Raw genomic sequence first — 23,209 nt, 5'->3', positions numbered from 1 at the left:
TTCTGCTCTCTTGCACCAACAAAAAAGCTAGTGGGATCCTACTATAATCTGTAGTTGTAGTTGTCTTTATTATTTGTGCTATAAATCACAGTGTTACTTATGTACAGTTAAACCTAAGTATTTATCTGGTACATTTTAAATAATAAATGAACATGTCTATATAGAAATATTATATAGTCTACTATGTTCTAGTGGAGTACTAGTAATGGTTCTTAGGTTTAGAATATGAAAGAGGAAGTACACAGATTATTTAATGCTTTCATGTGTCTTATGGTAAGACTAGCATCCACAAAATAGACAGACTCCAGTTGAAATACAGTGTAAACATTGGCATAAGATCAAGGTTTCCAAGTCAGCAGATCTCTGACTCATTGGCCGTTTCTGCACGGCCACACTGAGGGGCGCATTGGCGTATACAACGCTGACACACACTCCCGGAACCGTTCGCACGAACGGTCCCGGTAGGGGCAGGGAAGACGGAGCAGCTCTGCGCCGTCGCCCGATCAATGTACCTTCCCTGCGACCTTCTGGCGCGTCGCCCAGGCCAGGGGACACGCCCCCTGCCCTGCGCGACAGCTCTGGAGTCGCAGGGCAGGGGGGCGTATCCCCAGGCCTGGGCGATGCGCCGGAAGGTCGCAGGGAAGGTATGTCCATCGGGAAAGGGGGTGATGGTGCCTTCCAGCCGCTGCCGTTCACATGGCAGCAGCTTGAAGCTTGGAAACAGCAGCTTCGTGCCACTGGGAGGGAGCGAGGGCGGTGTGGCTGCAATGCAGCTGCGCCCCCCATGTGAACAGCTCTCTAGGGACGGCGCTTTTGCTGTCCCTAGGGCGCTGTACATGGCCCGTGCAGAAAGGGCCATAGTTTTTAAAAAACCACAAGGATGTAACACTAGCTGAAGTTCCTTGCTTTCTAATGAATGTTGTTTTTCATGCCTTAATTCTTAATTGTATCCTATAGAGGCCCCAAGATACCCTTTTAATGCATTATGAAATATTCTGTTGATCATTGCACTAAAAACCAGATAATGTGTTTTTATTAGGTAGGATTTCAAGGCAGTCTTTTGGGATAGCTTAAATGTTTGATCATACTGTATGTATGGAAGAGGGTCTATGTCAGATGCCGCTTAGCTCTTACTTGTATTACTTCTTTATAATCATACTATTTGGGTCCAGTAAATTAAATTGTAAGAATGAAATTACCATAATTTTGTCACAATTTAATACACTTTCCATATACTGGCTTACTTTCCTATTGGGGCAAAATGGTTTTGCATTTGTTGGAAAACTTGCTGTGGGCAAAGTCAAGATGTAACGTAAGGTTCAGATGGCCAAGCTTGTTTTAATATAAACTATAAGCTCTACAGTGAAAACATAGTCCTGTGGATAAGTTCTTAAAATGGGGAAAATGGCAATAGAGATTGTGCAGAAGTGATAGCATAGACGATGAAATGAGGACTGTGCAACCCTGGTTGCTCTAGTTTTCACTTATTTCTGAGCACCCCAAGTGCATAATTATAAATCATAATTTCAGTAGCATCAGCCATCTAACTGGAACATGGAACTGTGGAGGCTCAGCTGTAGCTTGATGTCAGAGTAACTGTTTAAGGTCAGGATCAGATGCATGGCCAGAAATTTTATTGTTAGTCAGTCTATGGTAGGCTGAGTGGGGAGCACCAAAAGTGAAGTAGAGGTAGCATAAACCTCAGTATATCACATAAATAACTCTGTGATTTCCAGAGATGTTAAAAAGCCATAAGTCTGAAGCAGTGGGGGAAGTGGGATTCAAACCTGTATTGGGAAGGGTGGAGGGATAGAGGCTGGATAAGGGATGCTTCACTGACTAACATGGGGCGTGTTGGTGTTCACCTGTTTGCAGTTTCCTTCTAGGAAATTGTACTCTAGTACCACAGGGAGCTGTGTATTGTTGTTTTGCCATGAAGGAGCATATGCAGGGCCATACTGACCATTTTTCTGGTGACTTCTTGATATGCCTTGGCAGCCTGGCAGCAAGGAAGAGAACAACTGCTCTCATTTCTGTCTGTGCTGAGGCCTGAATTTGGTACAGAAATGGCTTTGGTCTCTGTGACTGATAACCAGTACCAGGAGTGCATATTGGTAATGTTGATTCCCTTGGTCCATAGTATACTTCTGGATAGGCTACTTGGTTTCAGTGCGGGGCTTGTGTTTTGGTGGTTCTGCTCCTGCTTGATAGAAGATGATCCTGCTCAGCCAGAGATCTGAGCTCCACTGTTTCCTCACCTTCAGAGAAAGGAGTGCATTCCTTTCAGGTGAATTTTCTGAGCCTTAGCAAAAGACCACCTCTACTGTTTTTCTTGATCTGTAGAAGAATTAGAGCGTGGTTCTCAACCTTCCTAATGCCACGACCCTTTAATACAGTTCCTCATGTTGTGGTGATCCCCAACCCTAACATTTATCCATTTTACAAATGGAGAACACTGATGCAGAGAGCCTTAGGCGACCCCTGTGAAAGGGTTGTTTGACCCCCAAAGGGGTCCCGACCCCCAGGTTGAGAACCACTGAATTAGAGTGTCCCAAACCTTAGGCAGATTCCGCACGGGCCAAACACAGCGGTGTGAAAATGGCATGAAAACCCTTTTACACCATTTTAAACCATTTTACACCATTTTCACACCGCTGTTTTTGGCCCATGTGGAATCTGCCTTAGAAAGAATTCACAATGCAGGTGATCTTAACATGTACATTTCCATGGCAAACTGACAAGCCTTGATGGAGCTTCCCCTAAAAATCTTTACATAAATAAGGAAAGATTGATTTTCCACCCTCAGTCTTTTGAAATAATGTCTTTTAGATAGGATGGGTTGGATTAGAAATCAAAAAATGCATCTGTGACATAGTTTCCACTTGCAAATGTTCTTACTTAATGTGTTGACTAAAAGGCCCTAATGGATATATTTTTGGGGATCTCTCCTTAAGGAGTTGATGATGGGAACTGAAGGAAAAAGAAAAACAATGTATTCTATCTTGTTCTATTTTTAAAATAATTTCTGTGTTAATATTCTGTGGAATCCTTAAGTTCTGGTGTGTTTTTTTCTCTGAAGAGGCTGTATGTTGCCTGCTGTTTTTAGTACCCCCATCCTCATTATCATTACAGTTGTAAAATTCACAGCATCTTGGAGAAATGAAATTTCTGACATGTGCTTTTACAAATAATTGATAGTTTGTTTTCAAAGCTGTCTCATAAAGTGTTTCATGACCCACTGTGACCGAAAGGTTTTTTTTCCTTTCTCTGACAGTATTGCCTGAAATGTCGCTGAGGTAATTTGAATTTTGTTTTGATTGCTTCTTATGATGAAATGAGAGCAATATGGTACAAGGCTAATTTGAAGATACAATAATGAATAATATTGTATCGGCTGGAGGAATTTAATTTTTTTTTTGAGCCCATGTATGAATTGCTGCTAGTGCCATTCTGGTTCTCTCAAGTAGTTTATTTGAATGTGTTTAATGTTTGTGGTATCCAAAGAATTCCAGGATTAAGACAGTGCCATTTTATTTTTTCACCTCACTTCCAAACTTGAAGTACATATCTGAAGACCATTAGAATGTAAAATTCTCCTCGTCTCCAATAATTACTTAAAGTTTTCTTTGTCTGTTACTATTAAGTGATGGTGATAAGAAACCAATATGGTGATGCAAAGGAAAACACCTTAAGTTTCAGGGAAATGCTATATGCTGCAATATACTATCACTGTTGGTAATCATTGGCTTGAAGCCATACATGTACCTTTGTTGGGTGCAGTGAAACATGTTAAGGCAGACGGATTTGTAATCCTTCAACAGTTGTTGTTGTTGTTGTTTGGCATGCGTCATATTACAATGATTTCCCATTTGGTGGGATGTAATCCAGCAGTTCTGATGTGAGAGTCTACTGGCTGCTGGAAATGCCTTCATAGAATGCACAGCAGAAGAGCTGAGTGTTTCACTTAGAGATTTTAGAAATGCTAATGGTGTCTTGACCTCTATCTGGTACATTTTATTCATTCTTCCTCATAAGCCCAGGGTAGTGTGCATAACTTTCCTTTCCCTATTTTGTCCTCACAATAACTCTGTGAGATCTAGAGAGAGTAATTAGCCCTAGGTGACTTAGCAGTTATTTTGCCAGTATACCCATGCTTCTTAGAGCCTAGTTGAACATGCAAAATATTATACTGCTCCGATACACCTAGGATATCTCTGTAAATTGCTGCTGTAGTTGATTATTTTCTCACAAGCTTGATAGGTATATGTATACATTACTCAATAGAACTGAATGGCATTATGTATACATTACTCAGTAGAACTGAATGGCATTATATGTCTTGAAGTGCTGTCTATCTTCTCAGGAGTGTATGTCCAGGCTAGTGTGGGAGAACTCCCAAGGTCTTTCTCTTTAACTACAACTTCGTGCACTGTCTGTTAATGGGTTCCTAAAATCTGCTTGTTGGAATTTTGCAAGGAGCTTTATTGGAAAACAAATATACTGAAGCCTTAATACATATGTGGAAGCACTTGGGTGTGCTTAATGTGCAGTTGGGAATTCATTTCATCTAAGTATTATGGCCTTTTTTTGACATCAGTTTTGTGTTTTTTTTTCTTTTAATTTTAAATACACACACTATTAATCAAGTATAAATACGAATTACATTTTTCTCAGTTTGTGGTCTTGATTACTTTTTGCTTGTTAACTCGTTACAAAGTACTTGGGTAGTGTTTGACTATTCATATGACAAGGTTTTTGTTTTGTTGACCAATCCAATTGCCATATCTGTGTGTGTCCTATGTGGAAACACATCAACTGAACAAGACAAAATAAAGAAAAGGGTGAGAGCAATATGTTGAAGAATTATAAAGAAGAGATGAAAGGATGACAGATTCCCTCCAATTAGAATCTTTTGAAGAGAAACGTACAATTTTAGAAAGTGAAATGAAAGCTACACTGAAAACAGTTGGAAGAAATAAATAATCTGGAATAGATGGGATAACAATAGAGCAATTGTACAGAAGGAAATTGAGACTAGGAAGGCCATCTGTGAAGAAGCTAGAAAATTCATAAGTGTGAGGATGTGCCACTGGCAACCAAGATCAAGTTAATTTATGCCATAATGTTTTCTGCTACTATGTAAGGGTGTTAGAGCTGGATAGTGAAGCAAGCTGAAAGGATAGAAGTAGATTCCTTTGAAACGTGGTGTTGGAAGAGAAGATTACGTGGGTTCTCGATCTCATCAAGTCTGAAGTGATCCTAGAAGCTGAAATGATTAAACAGGGGCTGTTGTACTGTGATCACATAATGAGAAGATAAAAGAGTCACTGGAAAAGACAATAATGCAGAAAAAAATTGAAAGGAACACCAAAAAAGGAAGACCCAACATGAGATGGATTGACTCTATAAAGCAGGGGTAGGGAACCTGCGGCTCTCCAGATGTTCAGGAACTACAATTCCCATCAGCCCCTACCAGCATGGCCAATTGGCCATGCTGACAGAGGCTGATGGGAATTGTAGTTCCTGAACATCTGGAGAGCCGCAGGTTCCCTACCCCTGCTATAAAGGAAGCCACGACCCTCAGTTTGTAAGACCTGAGCAAAGCAGTTAACAATAGGATGTTCTGGAGGATATTGTCATTGATTGGTTGCCATGAGTCAGAAGCAACCTGAGGGCACTTAGCACATGTATGTGGGCCCAGGTAGCAAATATTGCAGTGCCTTTCAATTTACGATGCTCCTTGGGAAAGTTTATGCCAGCTATGTTTTTAACACGGTTTAGCAGCAAAAATGGAGCTGGGCTTTTGTTAACTCCTCAAGCTATTTATTGAGAGTAGGAGGAAGATGCCACTTGTGAATTGTGCAGACAATTTTTTTTGAGAATTGTCTTTCTACAGAAGAAGTGGTAATAGAAAATACCAGTGATTTTTCAAATTCTGCTAACCTATTTACATATGACAGAGAATGTTCGATCTTTTTTTTCTTTTTCTGCTATTCTTTACGCTCCCCTCCCTTTGTAAATCATGAAATATTTATCTTGGTGGTTCCAATATGTCACTTCTTCTGACTTCTTCTGATTTGTTTTCATAGAAACACAGCAGATGAAAGAGATAGTTGTTGCTATTAGCTTGAAGCCTTGGTCCGCTTTTCTTTTGACAGACATGCAGTGGCTGTGGAACCAGGATGCCTCTCATGATCTGCTACTTGCAGTTCACCCTCCAAATTACATTGTCTTGTGGAATGCAGATACGGGCACCAAACTTTGGAAAAAAAGCTATGCAGAAAACATCCTTTCTTTTTCATTCGATCCCTTTGATCCATCCAATTTAACATGTAAGTATGATATAGAAAAATATTCGTCACACTTCTGCCCCACAGGAGTGAATATATGAAAGGCCAGTATGATATTTGAAACGCTGATAAAGGCAGAGAACGCAGTGAGAAAAAATGAGAGCGAGAGCAACCCAGGACAGTCATTTGCTAACTTGGCTGTTGGGTGAGATTTGAAAGATAGCTTAGAAAATAATTAAATCATACTTGGTGAAATGAGACTTCTGGCCCATATAGCATGCCTTAAGCAAAGTCCAGTGTTTGAGAGGGCTCATTTGTAGTACATACTGCAATAATATTGATATTTAAGGCTTTGTCCCCATTACGCAGGTAAAAAAACACGGAGGTTCTGAAAGGACAATTCTTAGAACACCATTTTCCTTGCACTAGGGCTGCTTTTGACTGAACTCTACATAAAAGAAGTTATGGCTAGTTGAAATTCAGCGTGATAATAAGCTGGTATAAAAGGATGAACTGTTTTATCAGAAGGTCACTGCTTTTTAGTAAAAAGATAAACTGTTGCGCCAATAGTCTTACAGAGTATTTAGGACTGGATTCTGCCGCAAAGGTCACCATAGGAAGGGTGCACTCGTGGAGAAGGCAATCTCATCACATTCTCCCATTGAACTGTAACTGCTTGTACAGTGGTACATTTTGTTCATAAGGGTCCCAGGACCATCTGAGAGTGTATGAGGAACAAAAGATCAGGCTTATGGAGAAAGAAAATGCAGCGACAAATGCTTTCTGCCAAATTCTGCAAACTTTCCCACTTAATCTAACCCTTAGTTTTTCTTTTAAAAAACTGCTGAGTTAATTTTCAAAATGTCTCTTCTATTGAACTATAATTATTCATCTGATCTTTCCCCTGAATAATATACTTTCACACATTCTCTGCCTGCGTCAGCATTTGTGCAATTGCTGTGAGTTTTACCTCCAAACTTGCATTAAAATTGTATCCTGTGATCTGCTTATTTTTTCCTGTTTTGCTATGATAGTTTTTTTCTTGTTACAGTGCTTACAAGTGAAGGAATAGTGTTTATATCGGACTTCTCTCCTTCAAAGGCCCCTGCCAGTTCAGGGAAAAAAGTTTACATTTCCAGCCCTCGTTCCAGTCCTGTTCATAACAAGCTAGTGTCTGCCACTGGGGCTAAAAAAGCTCTGGACAAAGTAAAAATTCTCATCACAAATGAAAAGCCAAGGTAACTATTAAGAACATGTTTTCTGCTATATTCATAGGACATTCAATGGACATGTACAATACCCATATTCATAGCAAGTCCCCAAAGGCAATTTGTTCATCAAAATTACTATGGGCCAAATTTCCTGATAACATCTCCTGTGCAAAGTCCTTTTAAAATGAAGATATATTTTTCTTTTTCCACCCTTTTCATCCTGAAGAATCTTTTCAGTTTGCAAGTAATTATGTCAACAAACTCATCAGATTTTATTATGAATCATTGCTAAACTCCAGAAACTGGTGCTTAAATAAGACTAATACTTACATAAGAGCTTTATATTTCAAACAAAAGACCTGATGGCATCCAAGGTTGTAATCCCAAGGTTTGCAAAAATGTGATATCTTATGTTAAGGTAAATGGTTTGAGATAAGCCTTGTTTATCTCTGTTGACATTTTAGCACATAAACCCTCAGTACTGTCTGAAGTGAGACTTGCTATGATATCAACAAATAACCTAACAGAGGTTTTGGTGCTATCTTGAACGTGTTTGTGTACTTACTAACTTGCAGTTTTGATTTGCACTAATGGCCTAACATTTCGGAAGGACTTAGATATAACAAACTTTCTCTGAATTAGGGCATGCGGCACAGACAAACAGATAAGGGCCAAGCCCCTTAAGAGTTAGTGGTCAGCTTGTGCAACAACCAGAGTCTTGCCAGAGGGGCAACAATTGGGGAAGGCTGGTTGCAAGGGCCGCACAGTCTGAGGAGAGTATGCTTCAATGTTGGATAAGCTGACATATGTGGGAAAAGCAGGGACTCCAGGCTGATGCCATAGGGGTGATCTCTAAGCTGGGGGAGGATTTAGAAGCAGACATGGAAAGGAGTTGGGCAACACAGGGTACGCGAACAATAGAGAAGCTAAAGCATCAAGGCAGATGGGCTGGTATGCAGAAGGCTGGATGGAATAGGTGGTTGGCGAAAGGGCGTGGCACAACTGCCCTGACAACTTTGGCTAGAACAGGGGTAGGGAACCTGCGGCTCTCCAGATGTTCAGGAACTACAATTCCCATCAGCCCCTACCAGCATGGCCAATTGGACATGCTGACAGAGGCTGATGGGAATTGTAGTTCCTGAACATCTGGAGAGCCGCAGGTTCCCTACCCCTGGGCTAGAAGAACCTTAATAAAGTCTGATTAGCAGTCAACCACCACCTCTGTTTATTATATTGATTGTATTATATTTATACACTGCCCTTCCCTGCCAGATCGGGACTCTGTGTGAGTGCTTTGGCTTAACACGGGAGCAGCAGTGGCATAGTGGTTAAAAGTGGGTGCACTCTAATCTGGAGGAACCGGGTTTGATTCCCCACTCTGCCTCTTGAGCTGTGGAGCTTATCTGGGGAATTCAGATTAGGTTATGCACTCCAACACATGCCAGCTGGGTGACCTTGGGCTAGTCACAGTTCTTCTCTCTCTCAGCCCCACCTACCTCACAGGGTGTTTGTTGTGAGAGGGGAAGGGAAAGGATATTGTCAGCCCCTTTGAGTCTCCTTACAGGAGAGAAAGGGGGGATATAAATGCAAACTCTTCTTCTTAAATGGGAACATTAAAAGTCAATTCTGGCTCAGCCTGTAAAGGCCTCTCACAACCACTTTACAAATGTCATGAAGGGGTGTGTAACATCTGTATACAATGCAAGAAATGTCTGTTTTGTTATGTTCTGTTGTTCCTTTCCATCCCCCATTGAATTTCAGTCTTTGTATTTGATAATCATCCAACTCTCCCTCCCAATAGCTCAGAAGAAACAGCATTCTCAAGAATGTGTTTACTGGGGTATTTTATACTTTAAATGATGGCAGGCCCCAGAATGGAAATTTGACATATTTGAAAACAGTGTTGGATCTCTGATAAGACAAATTATGTTATGCACATTTTTCAACACATGTATAGCATTCAGAATTTACATATCTGTATCTCATTTTTATTATACCATGCTTCAAGGAGCTCAGAAAGGCAAGCCAAGCAAACATGTATTATACACATGAACAGATTGTCTATAAGAACATATATACAATCTGACATTAAAATATAGATTAAAAAAAGCAGAGACATATCACTGAATCATCATTATATCTTGGTAGACTTTAGCAGTTGCACAGAATATGGTAACTTTTTCTGAGATTTCCTATTCAAGGTCTGCCAGAAGAAAGGCGCTTTGTGATTCTCCTATCCCCATTTTACCACTTCCCAGTTTTGTAATATATGTTAGTCTATAGATAAGTGCAAGGCCATGCAGGGAACTTCATGGCTTGGTGGGGATTTGAATGCAGGGCTGCACAGTCCCAGGTAAATACTTAAACACTGCATTGCCTCTAAAACATGTCAGTGTACAAGAGAGTCAGAAATGTCTAACATGGATTTCAATAGCCAATCAGTACTTTAAATTAATTAACAGAACAAACAGAGCAGCTGTCTTTCTTTAGCTCAAGTGAAAGAGCCCTTCTTACAAATATACTGTGTTTCTGTAGCTGCATGGCAAACTGTCAGAGGAAAAGTTGCAAAATGACTTTGGCTCCTTCCGCACCTGCAGAATAATGCACTTTCAAACTGCTTTCAGTGCTCTTTGAAGCAGTGCAGAATAGCAAATTCCACTTGCAAACAGTTGTGAAAGTGGCTTGAAAATGCATTATTTTGCCTGTGCGGAAGGGACCATTGATTCCATTGCATCTGAACACTAAATGCTTTGCTGCAACAGAAAAAGCTTGTACCTTTGCATTTCTGAATATGTGCTTAAAAGGGATGTTTGTGGTATTCCGCAGTGCTGAATCCGTAACACTGAATGACTGCCTTCAGCTGTCCTATCTGCCTTCCAAAAGAAACTACATGTTGTTACTCTACCCGAGAGAGATATTGATTTTGGACCTGGAAGTGAACCAGACAGTAGGTGTGATAGCAATCGAAAGAACAGGTGTGCCTTTTCTACAGGTAAGGAATCCATCTTGCAAATAGGTACTATGGTTTGTTTGTTTTTTATTTATCTTTAAATTTTAAATTTGATCTATATTTTTCCAGACATTAGAGATTATAGTACTGATTAAGTTGGCAAGGTACTTGGTTGGCTTTCACCACTTTACCCTCTCAGCTTTCTTATGGAATTCGGATATTTCTGTTATTAGAGAGGATTTATTCAATTTTTGAGCTTCAGTATGGAAACAGGAAAGCAAAGTTTTTAGGGCCAAACGTGCTCATAAAGAACCTGACCTTGAGGGAGCACTACAGCTGATAGCTGTAATCTGAGGTTAGTTGTTAGCTGTTTGTCAAATTAATTTTTGACAATTTGATGGGTACAAGTTGTTGGAGGTCTGGAAATGGGGAATTACAGCTAATTCAGCAATAGTAAATAGTAAAAACACATATACTGAGTTCTTACTAGCTTTTATGGTGTTTTTGAGATGGTTACATCTTTGTGGTTACCTTGAAGTACAAAGCAATAAATAAAAAATGTGAAGGAAATTAGACCATGACATGTCAAATGCTATTCAATCTTAAGCCTGGTACAAATTCCACGATATTTTGTGGCATTATAAAAATTGCCAGAGTGGAAAAAATCCTGTGATGAAAGGAAGTTTGATTTTATGGTTGTTTAGACATTTTCCTTCAGCAGTGTCATGTGATTTTTCTGCGCATTTGCCTCTGCTTGGTTAGGCAGCTAAGCCAAGCCTGAGGGCTTATCTGAGCTTATTTGATCTTATAGAATTATTAATTTATCTGGTCTAGAGGACTATAAAACTGAACATTACAGCTATTGTAAACTGAAGAAAATAAAGCATATTTTCATGCATGTAGATGGATAAACATGAGAACAAATTTATGACAGCATAAATTGCGACATTTTAAAGATATCAGTAAAAAATATTTTCTATCTATTAGTAAAATATCCTTCATATGACTTTCCTCAGAAGTTTAAAGCATTAGAAGAGTATTTTGCGATATATTGTCGTTCTTGAAACCTGTTAATATAGAATCTTAAATAATCCTTGGCAATATTAATGACAGAAATTGTATTTATATTTTGAATTTTGTTCATCTCCAGTGACATCTCGAATTGTATTCCGTGTAAACTGGCTGTGGTGAATCCCTTATGGACCATGATGACCAGAATAATTTCAGTTTTTAATATCCCAGACTTGTATTTTCTTGTGCCAGCAGAAAAGCAGTAGGATTTATCCTAGTTAGAAAACAAACTAATTAGAAAACCCTATCTCAAAAAATAGGAACTATGATTGGTTTTCTGAGATGATGACTGGCATGCCATGCTTAAGCAGAAAATCCTCATTGTGCATCTGGGCCCAGAAATGGTTAGATTTTGCCAACCTGAAACTGATTAATCCCATATTTCAATTGCTGTTCAGGCTTTGTATTGAGACAGGAGCCAGACCCACTACCTAGGATGACTCAGCAGCCGCTGGAGACAGCCTGGGAATCTCCCTGCCCGTAGGAGCTGCACTGAGTGCCTGGTGGCTCCCAAGAGCAGCGGCATGCCACCTTTCCTCACTCCTCTGCATCAGAGGCAATTGGGTCTACTTACAAGGGAAAAGGAGCTGCAGAGCAGCATGTAGAGTTGGTGGATCAAGACATCTGAATCAGGGAAACAGCTGCAGCCCTCAGCATCTGCCAAAGCCCAGAGCATGGACCCCAGGGAAGGTATGGGAGGTAATGGAGAATAGTCCAGAGAGTCCTGCAGGACAACCCATAGAGCCAAGGAAGTTTGAGCTTGGCTCCAGCCAGAGGCCCTGGTTGGAGGGATTGGCAGTCAGGGTCAGGAGCACCTCTGTAAGAGTACTGGGTGTGGGGGGAGGTGGGCAGAGGCTTAGGAGGAAGCTGTTGGCTAGGAGTTCCCATATAGCTGGGGAACTGTTCAGGCCATGAGGGGGAGACAATCACTGAATCCTTCTCCCTCACTTCTGAGACCTCTGGAAATAATGAGGAACTGGAGACTCCAGCCCCAGAAGAGGCAACCAAGGCTCCAGCCTTGTGGTACAAAGAGTACCACAAGCTTAGTGTTTTTGGTTTGTTAAATTGGGGGTTTAAATCTTTCACAGTAGAATAGTAGAAATCATGAAATGTATTATTGAATAAAAGTAAAGGTAGTCTTCTGTGAAAGCATCAGGTCATTAGTGATCCATGGGATAGATATACAAAAAACTTCAGCCCCTCGTGCTATTATGTCCATTTCAATGCATGTATAGGAGCAAAATCGGGCAGCCTCATCCAATAGGCTGGGCCCCCTTTCTCTGCATCCAGTCACCAGCTTGTGAATATGAAGTTTGTAGATGTAGTATTCAACTCTGTGTCCAGACAGACTATTGTTCAAGTTACTCTGTGTCAGACTCATGTACAACTGAAAAAGCAAGAAGAAGCTTTGTTCCCTGAAGGCTTCTGCAAGACCTTCTTTTTCATTAAGATGAACCTCCTCATGCTCCATAGTGAAAGCTCAAAACAATTGCATTCAGAGCACTTTGAGACCTTTTTAACCTCTTCTATGATAGTTTTGAGGATAACTATGCCCGGTGAAGGCAGATAGCTGAGGTTGTTGTCTGTGTTTCCAAAAAGACATTCTAGACTTGGTCACATAGTTGTAGTCCTCATTGTACATATGTTAACAGGCACCTTTATTTAATCCAGCCTCCGGTGGGATTTGTGTTGGCTTAATTTTTTTCTCTTTTAGAATAAATAAATGCTCTCTTTGGATAATTGTTAACAGAGGTTACTTGCTTCAATATTTAGGTAATTCCGTGTTTTCAACGCGATGGATTGTTCTGCCTACATGAAAATGGTTGTATAACTTTGCGCGTTCGCAGATCAGCCAGTTATATAAGCACTACACCAAATGAAGATCCAGGTGAGGAGTGGGAGAGCCCAGTCCGGAGGGAGGGAGTAGATGCACAGCAACTGGGCACTGTGCATCCTCACAGCCTCTACAGAAGTTTGCAGTGCCGAGAAAACAGGCAGCTTCCTCTGATGGAAGTGAAAAGTTTCAGTGCAACCCAATGGGCTGTGCAACCCTTATTGCTGGCGTAAGTCCACAGCAGCTAAAGGAGTGCCCTTTTGCCAGTGCTGGGGTCATGCTGCATCCAATGCCCTTTTGCCGCACCCCCTCAGGATCGTACTACTATTGTCTAGAAAAAACTAAACTTTAATGCTATTTTCAACCTGTTAGGCAAAATTTTTATTTATAGTTGTTGAAATTTGAACTGTCAGTTTACCATGTTTTTTTTGTGTTAAAGAGTTATACTTTGCCTTTTGATCAATTGCCCTCCAAAGTGGCTTTCAGTATGTTAAAATAACAGAAGAAAGATGACTCCAGAACAAATATGGCTCCTAGCTCAGCTCTTAGCAGCACTTGACTACTCTCCTTGTGGGGACTGCAGTTAAAGTCAACATTATAGCATCACTCTATTTTAACACCTTCGTATTGAGGTGATTTGACTGCAATAAAGATAATCTCTTTACAGTAAAATGTCTTTAAACTCATCAGGCTGAATACTGTGAACCTGATCTGCTAATGTAAAAGCTTTCCTGTAGTTCAGAGAGCTTTCTGCTGACAAAACATACCTTTTCTGATGGTTCAAATCTCCTTGCACCAAAGGAATATTTTGCTGCTAGGAAACTGTCTTCACAGGGTATAGTCCCTTATGAAAAAGATTAGTTTAAATTGTTTAAAGAAGTATTGAAAAGGGTTTAACAGGCACAAGTTATGATTGTAATTCACTGTTAGATAACATACATTTTTTCTTGAGTCTCTTTAGTTGTCGGTTATACCCTGTTTCACATAAAGATGTTAGTTTTGTCAGTTGAGGTGCAGTGGTTGAGAAAAATTTTTGGCATATAGTCCCAAACGAATATGAGAATGAGCATTCTTTTTTACGCACTGGCTTTTGTCAAAACCATTATTTTGTACAATATTGAACACTGAACAAGAGCATTTATGTCAAAATGTATTTTTAGTTTCAAACGGATTGGGGGAGCAGGGCTAGGTAGGCACTAGAGCCTAGGTGGAGCATTCTGCCACAAAAAACATTAGGGATACTTTGTTCAATGGTGCAAGAATATACAATTTACTAACATCTTTATGTGAAACAGTATATTTGCAGTGATGACGTTATTTTGTCTGTTCTTCAGTGCATGGTACAATTTGGCATAGATCCCTCTATGTTAAAAAAAACTACCCCACCTATCTCAGTATTATCTGCTACTAATAAAAGTTTATATATTCTTACAGGGTTAACAATGAAAAACAGCAAAACTGGCAAAGGAACTTGGAAGTTGTGTGTATTTAACACTGGGTATTTTAATCTTTACAGACCCTGATTCCATTCAGGAACTCATCTATGACTTACGAAGTCAGTGTGATGCGATCAGGGTTACCAAGACTGTTCGCCCATTCAGTATGGTGTGTTGTCCAATTAATGAAAATTCTGCAGCTCTTGTAGTTAGTGATGGCAGAGTAATGATATGGGAGTTGAAGTCCACCATTTCTGGCCGAAGTCTACGCACAAGGTAACCTTGTTAAGATTTTAATTTTTATTGTTGTTTAATCTGTACACAAAGAAAATCTATTTAATTATCACTGATAACCAAAGTCATGATCCATGCTAAATGAAACAGCCTTAGCAAAAATACCATAGTTTATCCATGCTGTATATTATATCATATCAGAGAGCAATTTGTACCCCACCATAAATCAGTGTCTCAGAGGATGTGGTCAAGGTTTTGGCAATGGCACTCTATCGCAGACTTTTATAAAGTTTTAAGTTTATTTATTGTATTTCTATGCCAATAAAGGTTATGTGTATTTGTACCAGTGTCTCTAGCTGGCTTACAGATGTTAAAAACAATACAAATCTACAATATAACATCAAAAATAAAATATAACAAAACAGCAATAAGAATAACATTAAAATAACTCCACCCATCAGACCAGCATCTCCAGGGAGGCTAGCCCAAAGCCTGGGCAAAGAAGAAGGTCTTCATCATGTGCCTAAATTAATAGAGGGTCGGCACATAGTGAATCTCCAAGAGGAGATTATTCTACAGCCTGGGGGCAATTACGGAGAAAGCTCTCCTGTATGCCCCTGCTGCCCACACCTTGGCAAGGGAAGGTTCCACTAGGAGTACTTCGCCCTGTGACCTCAGTGCCCAGACAGGTACGAGTGCAGGCATTCTTTCAGGTAGGCAGAGCCCAGGCCATTTAGGGCTTTGTACGTCGATGTCTCAGTGGCGAGATAAATATTTTCCAGGTTTTCAGGAAAAGCTGCATCTCTCCAGAGCAATTAAAATTGTTTCTTCTATCAGAATTTTCTTGATTAATTCCTGTGTGGGGAGGGAGTTCTATCCCAGTGTGTTCCATGAATTAGGATGAGAAAACTACCCCAGTGGCTAAATGCATCGATTTTGGAGGTTTTAAAAATAAAATTTAAAAAATGGGGCCCTTTTTTGTTTACAGAAAAAAAACTTGCTATCCTTTCAACAAGCAGGATATGGAAATACTCTGCAAGTGTCTCTTAACTCAAACTTCAGTTGCTAATTTCTTCTATGTCCTGGCTCAAGAGGATCATAGACTGAAAATGCAAGAGAGAACTGATCCATCTTACAGAACGATTAAACAGCTGATATGAGAGAGGGGAAAAAACACTTATAGCATAAGGAGGTTGCATCTCATTTTCCCTCTTTAATTATAACTTTGTCAACAAAAATAATATTTAACACCAGCTAAAGACCCATTGTCATGTGCTGTGATTTGCATAGGTAGAAGGAAACCTTCATTACTCAGTATTACTTTGTGCTATGAGCATGATACACAATGAACTCCCAAGAAATTTCTGAGGGTAGTGAACTGGCCATCCTGTGTTAGGAGCTGATAGATGTTTACCTTCTCTGTAACAATGACTTGAAGTGCAATGTTTCGCGGTTCATACCTAGCAAGAAAAATCTTCATGAATCTACCTTTAGTCTTGCGCTACAGTTGACAATCAAGTCCTCTTCCTGTATTCTGTTGCTTTATCATGTTATAATATGACAGAATTTTGTCTGCTTAACCTCATTTGCAGCAATTCAAGTGCATCACCTTTGTATTCACCTGTCTCATTCTGTGGAATTCCTGTAGGACCATCACAGAAAAAACTTCCAGATTTGTCACTAGATAATATGATAGGTAAGAGTGTGTGAGCCAGATATTTACTTGCCGCTGAACTGAAAAATTTCATGAGAGAAGCATGAATGAATAGCTGATAGACTGTTAGTTTAAAATTGAATGTTGGTTTAAAATTTGATGTTTCTTGTGTATGTTCTACTTATGCCTGCAGCTCTCACAGGGGTTATCACCATAGTCTCAACTGTGTATTTTCTACCATGCCTAGGGGTTATGAGAGGGTTCATGTAGATTCTACTGTCTCATTATAGTGGAATTACCATTTTTTTATTATTATTATTTTATTCGGCTTAATAGGCCGCCCAACCCCCAAAGGGCTCTGGGCGGTGTACAATGAGACATAAAACAAATACAATATAAGGTCTCATAAAATACAATATAACGATAAAACATTTAAATACATTATAGCAGCAATTCCAGAGAGTACAAATAAAAATACATGCCCAAATGCATGCACAGATGGCACCCAACCCAAAGGCCAGGGGGCCAGCATTGCTCAAAAATGGATGGTATCAGTGATCAGGCAATACTGAAGATGGCAAAACTGTTGTGGGGGCTACAGAGGGGGCAGGCAGTCTGTGGCTGGCATCCCCAAAGGCCCGGTGGAATAACTCGGTCTTACAGGCCCTGCGGAACTCACCAAGGTCCCGCAGGGCCCGGACAGCAGATGGTAAAGCATTCCACCAGGACGGGTCCAGGGCTGTAAAGGCCCTGGCCCGGGTAGAGGCCAGCCGTATCGACGAGGGGCCAGGGACTACCAGCAAATTGGCCTCTGCAGATCGCTATTTGGGACATATGGGGTTAGACGGTTTCTTGATAAGGTTTGAAATCAGGGGACTTCTCACCTCTTCAGAACTGAAACAACTGTTTAGATTTATCCTTGCCAAAAGGCACTTTGAGCCCCAGATGCCTCTTGAATGCCCAAAAAATAAGATTGAGACTAAAGGAAACATAATACTGTGAACCATTTTTTATACACTGTCGAGAATTGGTAAGAAACCACAGCCCCATTCTGCACCCCCACAACAGTATTTCTCACATTCTGCTTCAGTTTCATCAATCCCATTACCATTGAGGCGGCTGTTTAGTATATTCATCGCTATGCCTGACTCTGTGAAGATGGAAAATATAACTGGGTGTCACTTATTGTGGCACACATTTCAGGAGTTAGAGCCATTTAGATGCATGAAGAGTTTAGTTCAGGAAACTAGTACTAAAATTTTTGATACTCCTTTGAGATGCCACAAGATTCTTGATTGTGTTTATTTCTTCTAACATGGTTTCCCCACTGGAATTAGTTTCTAAGCAATCATATTACATTATTTCATATGAGCTTCAATATCTAATTTCTCTGAATATTGTCTTTCTAAATAAAAAGCTGGGTTATTGCAATGGAATGGAAATTGAAATTTTGTGTAAGCTCAGTATTAAATCAACAGGTAATAAAACTGTCCGTTGTGCTTTGTTTTTTTCTTAAGTAAAAAGCTATTTAAATCTTCAGCTCTTGCAAACAAATGACACAATCTACCAGTAGCATCTCCTGTACCCTGTACCCTTCCATTGAAGTAAGTGTGGGTTGGCCTTGTGATTCCTCTGATGTGCAGAATTTGGGCTTGTTTAATGATGATAACTTTAAGTGAGAAATGTGGTGAAGTTTCTAGTTTATATAGTTTATAATATTTGGTTATTATATATTGCCTAATAAAAAAACAAAGGTTTGATATGTTTCTTCTATTTGATAATAAACAGGTCAAGGGACAATTTCTAGTGAAGAACAGCTGAAAAGCTACTGTTTGCAAGAAGTGCATCTCAAGTTCCTGTTAACAGGGCTTCTATCTGGACTTCCTTTACCTCCATTTGCTATCCGTATGTGCCCACCACTTACCACCAAAAACATAAAACAATACCAGCCTCTCCTTGCTGTCGGTAAGCATAATATGTAGTGAAATACAACCATCCTGCTAAATGCCTACTTAACTCTGTCTGTAAGAGCTAGCCAGCACTGAAAGATCAGACATTGTTTTGAATTTAGGGGTGTAAATCATGCTGTTGAAGTTTTGAGACGAACAAACAACTAAAAATGCACAGAGACAAAAACTCTGCTACAAAATGAAAAGGTTGGCTTCTAATTTCCTCTTTGTTTAATATCAACACAGTTATTTACCAACTGTTTTCTAGATGCAGGTGTATAACAATTATTCAATTAGTTTTTCCCCTTAATAATTAGTAATTAAATATGAATCACTCTTTTGTGTCAGTTTTTTTTTACTTTCTAGTCCTGAAATCAAGAAATTGTGCGTTCATTTTTTTTTCATTTTAAGCTAAAAGTCCTTCAAAGGTTTCCAGCTATCCATAAATTTAGATAAATTCTTTTATTTAATCAAGGAAGTAAGTTTAGCCATCTCAGCCAATCTCAATATCTTCACAAACTATGTAGTCCTATTGAGTACAGATGAAGTTTTCCATTCTTGCACATATTTTTGCACTTTCACTGCTGATGTCATATGTAAAAACAAAGTGCTGTATCTCTTTTAAACTGTCCCAAATTAAGCCTTTAGTTTCATTTGTACATTAGTCTTTAGAATCTTTTGAACTATTGAATGTACTTGTGCCCATTTTTTAGCTTTATTACAAGTCCACCATAAGTTGTAAAATAACTCTTCATGATGTTCACATTTCCAATTTGTATTCAAACCATTTTAATACATTTTTGCTAATTTCCCCGGTGACAGATACCAACACTACATCATGCTATAGAAATTCTTGTTAAGAGTGGAATTTAGTGTAAATTTTTCTGCGTCCAAATATCAACCAAATCCATCAAGTAAAAAAAAACTTTTTAGCAATTCATCATGTGCGTTTTTAATTTTAATTTTATTTTCAGAAAATATATCCACTGAAGTGATACCACTCCATTACAATCTCCCAGTAGGCACCAGCTTTTATATGGAAAGTCTATGATCTTATCAATGTTTATAAGATTCCTCTTTTGCAGCATAAATTCCCAACACCATAGTTTTAATCCCAAATAGATTAACAGATCCACAGATTTCTCCAACCTTATGGCAGTTCATAATGGAATATCTAACAAATAACAAAGCGCTGGGAGGTGTCTGAAAAAGAAGGCAACAAATCCTGGTGAAATACTGTTTACCTTTTAGAATCACCTTCTTCATGAAGATAGCTCAATGGAATATTGGGATCGTTCACATAGATATAGTTAGACCTGCCAGTCTAATTCACCCCTCTTTAGGTAAGCCCACCACTTTTGTTTTTGTTTCATCAGGACTGGAAACCCTAATGATCCTGGCAACTATACCTTGGGGGTACATATCATTGCTCTAAGGGCCAGAGATGTAACATTCCTGTTTGTGTACAACTGCTGTGTGATAGATCTAAAAGTTTTCATTTGACAATGTTGACAATGACATTGTTGATTTGTTTTAGTTCTGGTCCAAATGAAGCTCTTTAGTTCTAGAGTCCAGTGGTTACTGACTTCCAGTGTCCTCGGACCCCCATTCCACTATCAAGAACATGACAATTCTTCCACTTGAGCTTCTACATCAGCATTCTTTTTCTTGTTCATCATTTCTGACTCCTGGGAAATCTGTGCTAGACAATGTCCTTCAGTGGTTTTTTGGGATGGAAGTCAGGCCTCTGAAAATTCAGCAACACTTTCTACAATGACCCTCTCCAAACTGCTCTCTTTCCCAAGGGTGGTTTTTTTTTTTTTTTTGGTAATTTGGGTAGTGTCTCATTAGGGGACAAGAGAGAATGATTTATATTGTCAGAACAGATTGATCTATTCTCAAGTTCCTTTGTATTTTTTTTCCTCTGGTTGGGGTCCCATTGGGAGACACAGGAGAGTTGCTAATAACATCAGGACAGTCTAATTTCTCTGTAATACTGAGCTTGATGATTGGCTTCTTTATTGACCATTCAACACTATTGCTTATCACCAATGAGCATTCCACACGTCTGTGGGCAAACAGTGGCTTGACATTCATCTGAAACACTCGAACATGGGTAATTTGGTGTGACAACAGATAGGCTTTCATTTTTAACAGCATTGAAGGAAGAATCGTTTGTTGAAAAGTGAGGAGAATCCTCTTTCTTGCTGGCATCATTGGCAGCCATCTAACAACAATTAGATCAATGTATTGTAAACCAATATGTAGTAGTTTACTCAAGGAGTTGATAACATCGGCATGAGCCCCAGTGTTCTTCATATTATCCAGTACAAAATGTAATCTTGTGAAGAGATTGTACTTCTGCCTTTCCAACAGTTTGGCAATGATGTAAAGGCACAGAAGGCAATTTTAGCCCATTAACTAGGTTGATGTTTTCTTCAGAGTGTAGTATATGGTTATCCAAGGGTAGCTTGTAAATATTCAACTTTGCTGGACACTGTGGCAAGTTAATCTTAAATGTCAATGAATGTTTTGGCTGTTAATAAAGATTGTTTATCCACAAAGTCCAATACAGAGTGTTGCTGCATTTCATTACTGTTACACTCTGACATTTTCTCCAGATTGTCCCGCAGGAACTCTTGATCAAACAAAATAGTATCTCTCAAGGAATTAAAACACATATAGATATTGCTAGCTTAAGATTTCTTATGGCTAAACTTAGGTTCCTTAAGGTTAAACTACTGTAAAGTTTTTAATTTGGATTTCTCATGGCTCAAATTGGATCCTTAAGATTACTACCCTTTCTGACCTGGTATAATTCCAGCTGGCTATTTTAAAGAAGCACCCATGTATGCAGTAATTTTACATGTCTAAGAAACTATGCTGTAGAGTCAAAACACCCTCTTCTTTATTTTCCTGATTTGTATTCCTCACGGTGACATGGTGAATACTGATAATGAATGAATTGCCTTGAGGCTGAACTTTGTAATCGCTAGTACTTTTCAAATTCTTGATTAAATATTTTAAATTTAAACATTTCAATTGAAGGTTCTGCACACCTGCCTAACTCTTATTAGATCACTGAGGTTTACCAGTAGCTAGGCCACCAGTTGTAAAATGTGATTAATGTTTTGTTCAGCACTGAGCTATGAACCGAATGCTGGAAAATCTGTCCATCAGATTCAATTAAGTGTGTCTCGAAAGTATGCATTTACAATGTTCATGGGACATTCTATGGATCTTGTAAAAGTACTATTATCTTTTTTGCAGGAACAAGCAATGGCTCCGTCTTGGTGTATAACCTTACCAGTGGGCTCCTCCATAAAGAATTAAGCATTCATTCCTGTGAAGTCAAGTGAGTCTCTTTTAATTGCTGGTGGTCCTTTGGGGAGAAGAAGATTAAAGTGATTGATGCTCATAAGCAATGCAAGCATTTGGCATCATTGTAAATAAGACGATTGTTCAACAGGGTAATCTTCTCTAGCAAACAGAACTGCAGTCCTGTAGTAACAGTGATTCATTGTGAAAATTAGTTTAAACATTATTTTGGATTCTAAATATTTGAATTAGTAACTAACAAGCCTGTTGATCTAGGTTGAGCGGTACAAGCAATTCTTTCTCTAGAACACTGCAGCAGAAGAAACTCTGCCTAAATCGGATTTAGTTATGGTTTTATGGTACTTAACAAGCAGTTTTCAGATTCTTCTGCCAAGTACTTCTCTTTTAAATGGAAAGCAGCATTGAGATGCTGAAATCAAGGGTCTGGGCATTCTTCTGTCATGTAGCTTACCACAAACAAGTGAAAGAGCCATCGGGGCCATCCTAAACAGACTACAATGCTTTGTAGCCTACTTACTTTACTGAATTTAGTGTGGTAACTCGATTGAGGATGGTGTTACTCATCTCCTTTTGTTTCCACAAGTGGGGAAAACAGCTTGACAGGGATGGCTAGACCAAGTCAGCCTCTTGACATCCTTTCAGTTAGCAACTGCATAACAGGAACAGATATATCTTGCAAAGGTAGAATTACAATTTTCAGAATTCAGTTGTCCAATTTTAGTGACATTATGTCAGAGGCTACAGTCAATATCTTTCTTTTTAACAGAATTACTAGATGCCATACATTGTTATGCTTTCAAGGAGAGTGCACATTACCAAGAATGCTTTCTACCCTACCCGGGCATCATGAAAGTGAGAGGGGCACATGTAATAGAGGTCGATTCTGCACAGTAAAAATATAACAGGTTGACAAAGGGAAATATCCCAGTTTGGGCAAGAACTTTGCACGGGTCCCTTCCCCAAAGTGGGATTGGCCCACAACATTTCCCTCAACCTGGGTTTTTCAAAGAACGCCAAAACTGTGATCTTTTTGAAAAATCTTGGGTTGAACGGCACGGGTGCTAAACTGCTTTATTTTTCCTGCCCTGTTGCCTGTTCTCTTGCCTTACATCATGTCTGTTTAAATTCTGCTGAGCTGCTGACCACTGTGATAGCCTGCCATTTCAGAAACATCCCCCAAGTGTGTTTTTTCCCTTTGGCAGTGACCGTGAACACCATTTAACTCAAATGTGTACAGCAAT

General features: G+C 39.4%; 1 protein-coding gene across 1 annotated transcript in view; it reads left to right on the top strand.

The window, feature by feature from the left end:
* WDR11 (WD repeat domain 11) overlaps positions 1–23,209 on the top strand; it is a 68,743-nt gene that overhangs the window by 7,641 nt on the left and 37,893 nt on the right. Inside the window, exons 4-11 of the mRNA XM_048506557.1 lie at positions 6,159–6,332; positions 7,342–7,528; positions 10,328–10,493; positions 13,296–13,410; positions 14,873–15,068; positions 16,619–16,722; positions 18,469–18,645; positions 21,900–21,984. Of these exons, the coding sequence (XP_048362514.1) occupies positions 6,159–6,332; positions 7,342–7,528; positions 10,328–10,493; positions 13,296–13,410; positions 14,873–15,068; positions 16,619–16,722; positions 18,469–18,645; positions 21,900–21,984 (1,204 nt within the window). The remainder of the gene's footprint in view (positions 1–6,158; positions 6,333–7,341; positions 7,529–10,327; positions 10,494–13,295; positions 13,411–14,872; positions 15,069–16,618; positions 16,723–18,468; positions 18,646–21,899; positions 21,985–23,209) is intronic.

The sequence above is a fragment of the Sphaerodactylus townsendi genome, linkage group LG08 (assembly GCF_021028975.2).
Source record: "Sphaerodactylus townsendi isolate TG3544 linkage group LG08, MPM_Stown_v2.3, whole genome shotgun sequence".
Taxonomy (NCBI): Eukaryota; Metazoa; Chordata; class Lepidosauria; order Squamata; family Sphaerodactylidae; genus Sphaerodactylus; species Sphaerodactylus townsendi.
This window is presented reverse-complemented; position numbering and strand designations above follow the sequence as displayed.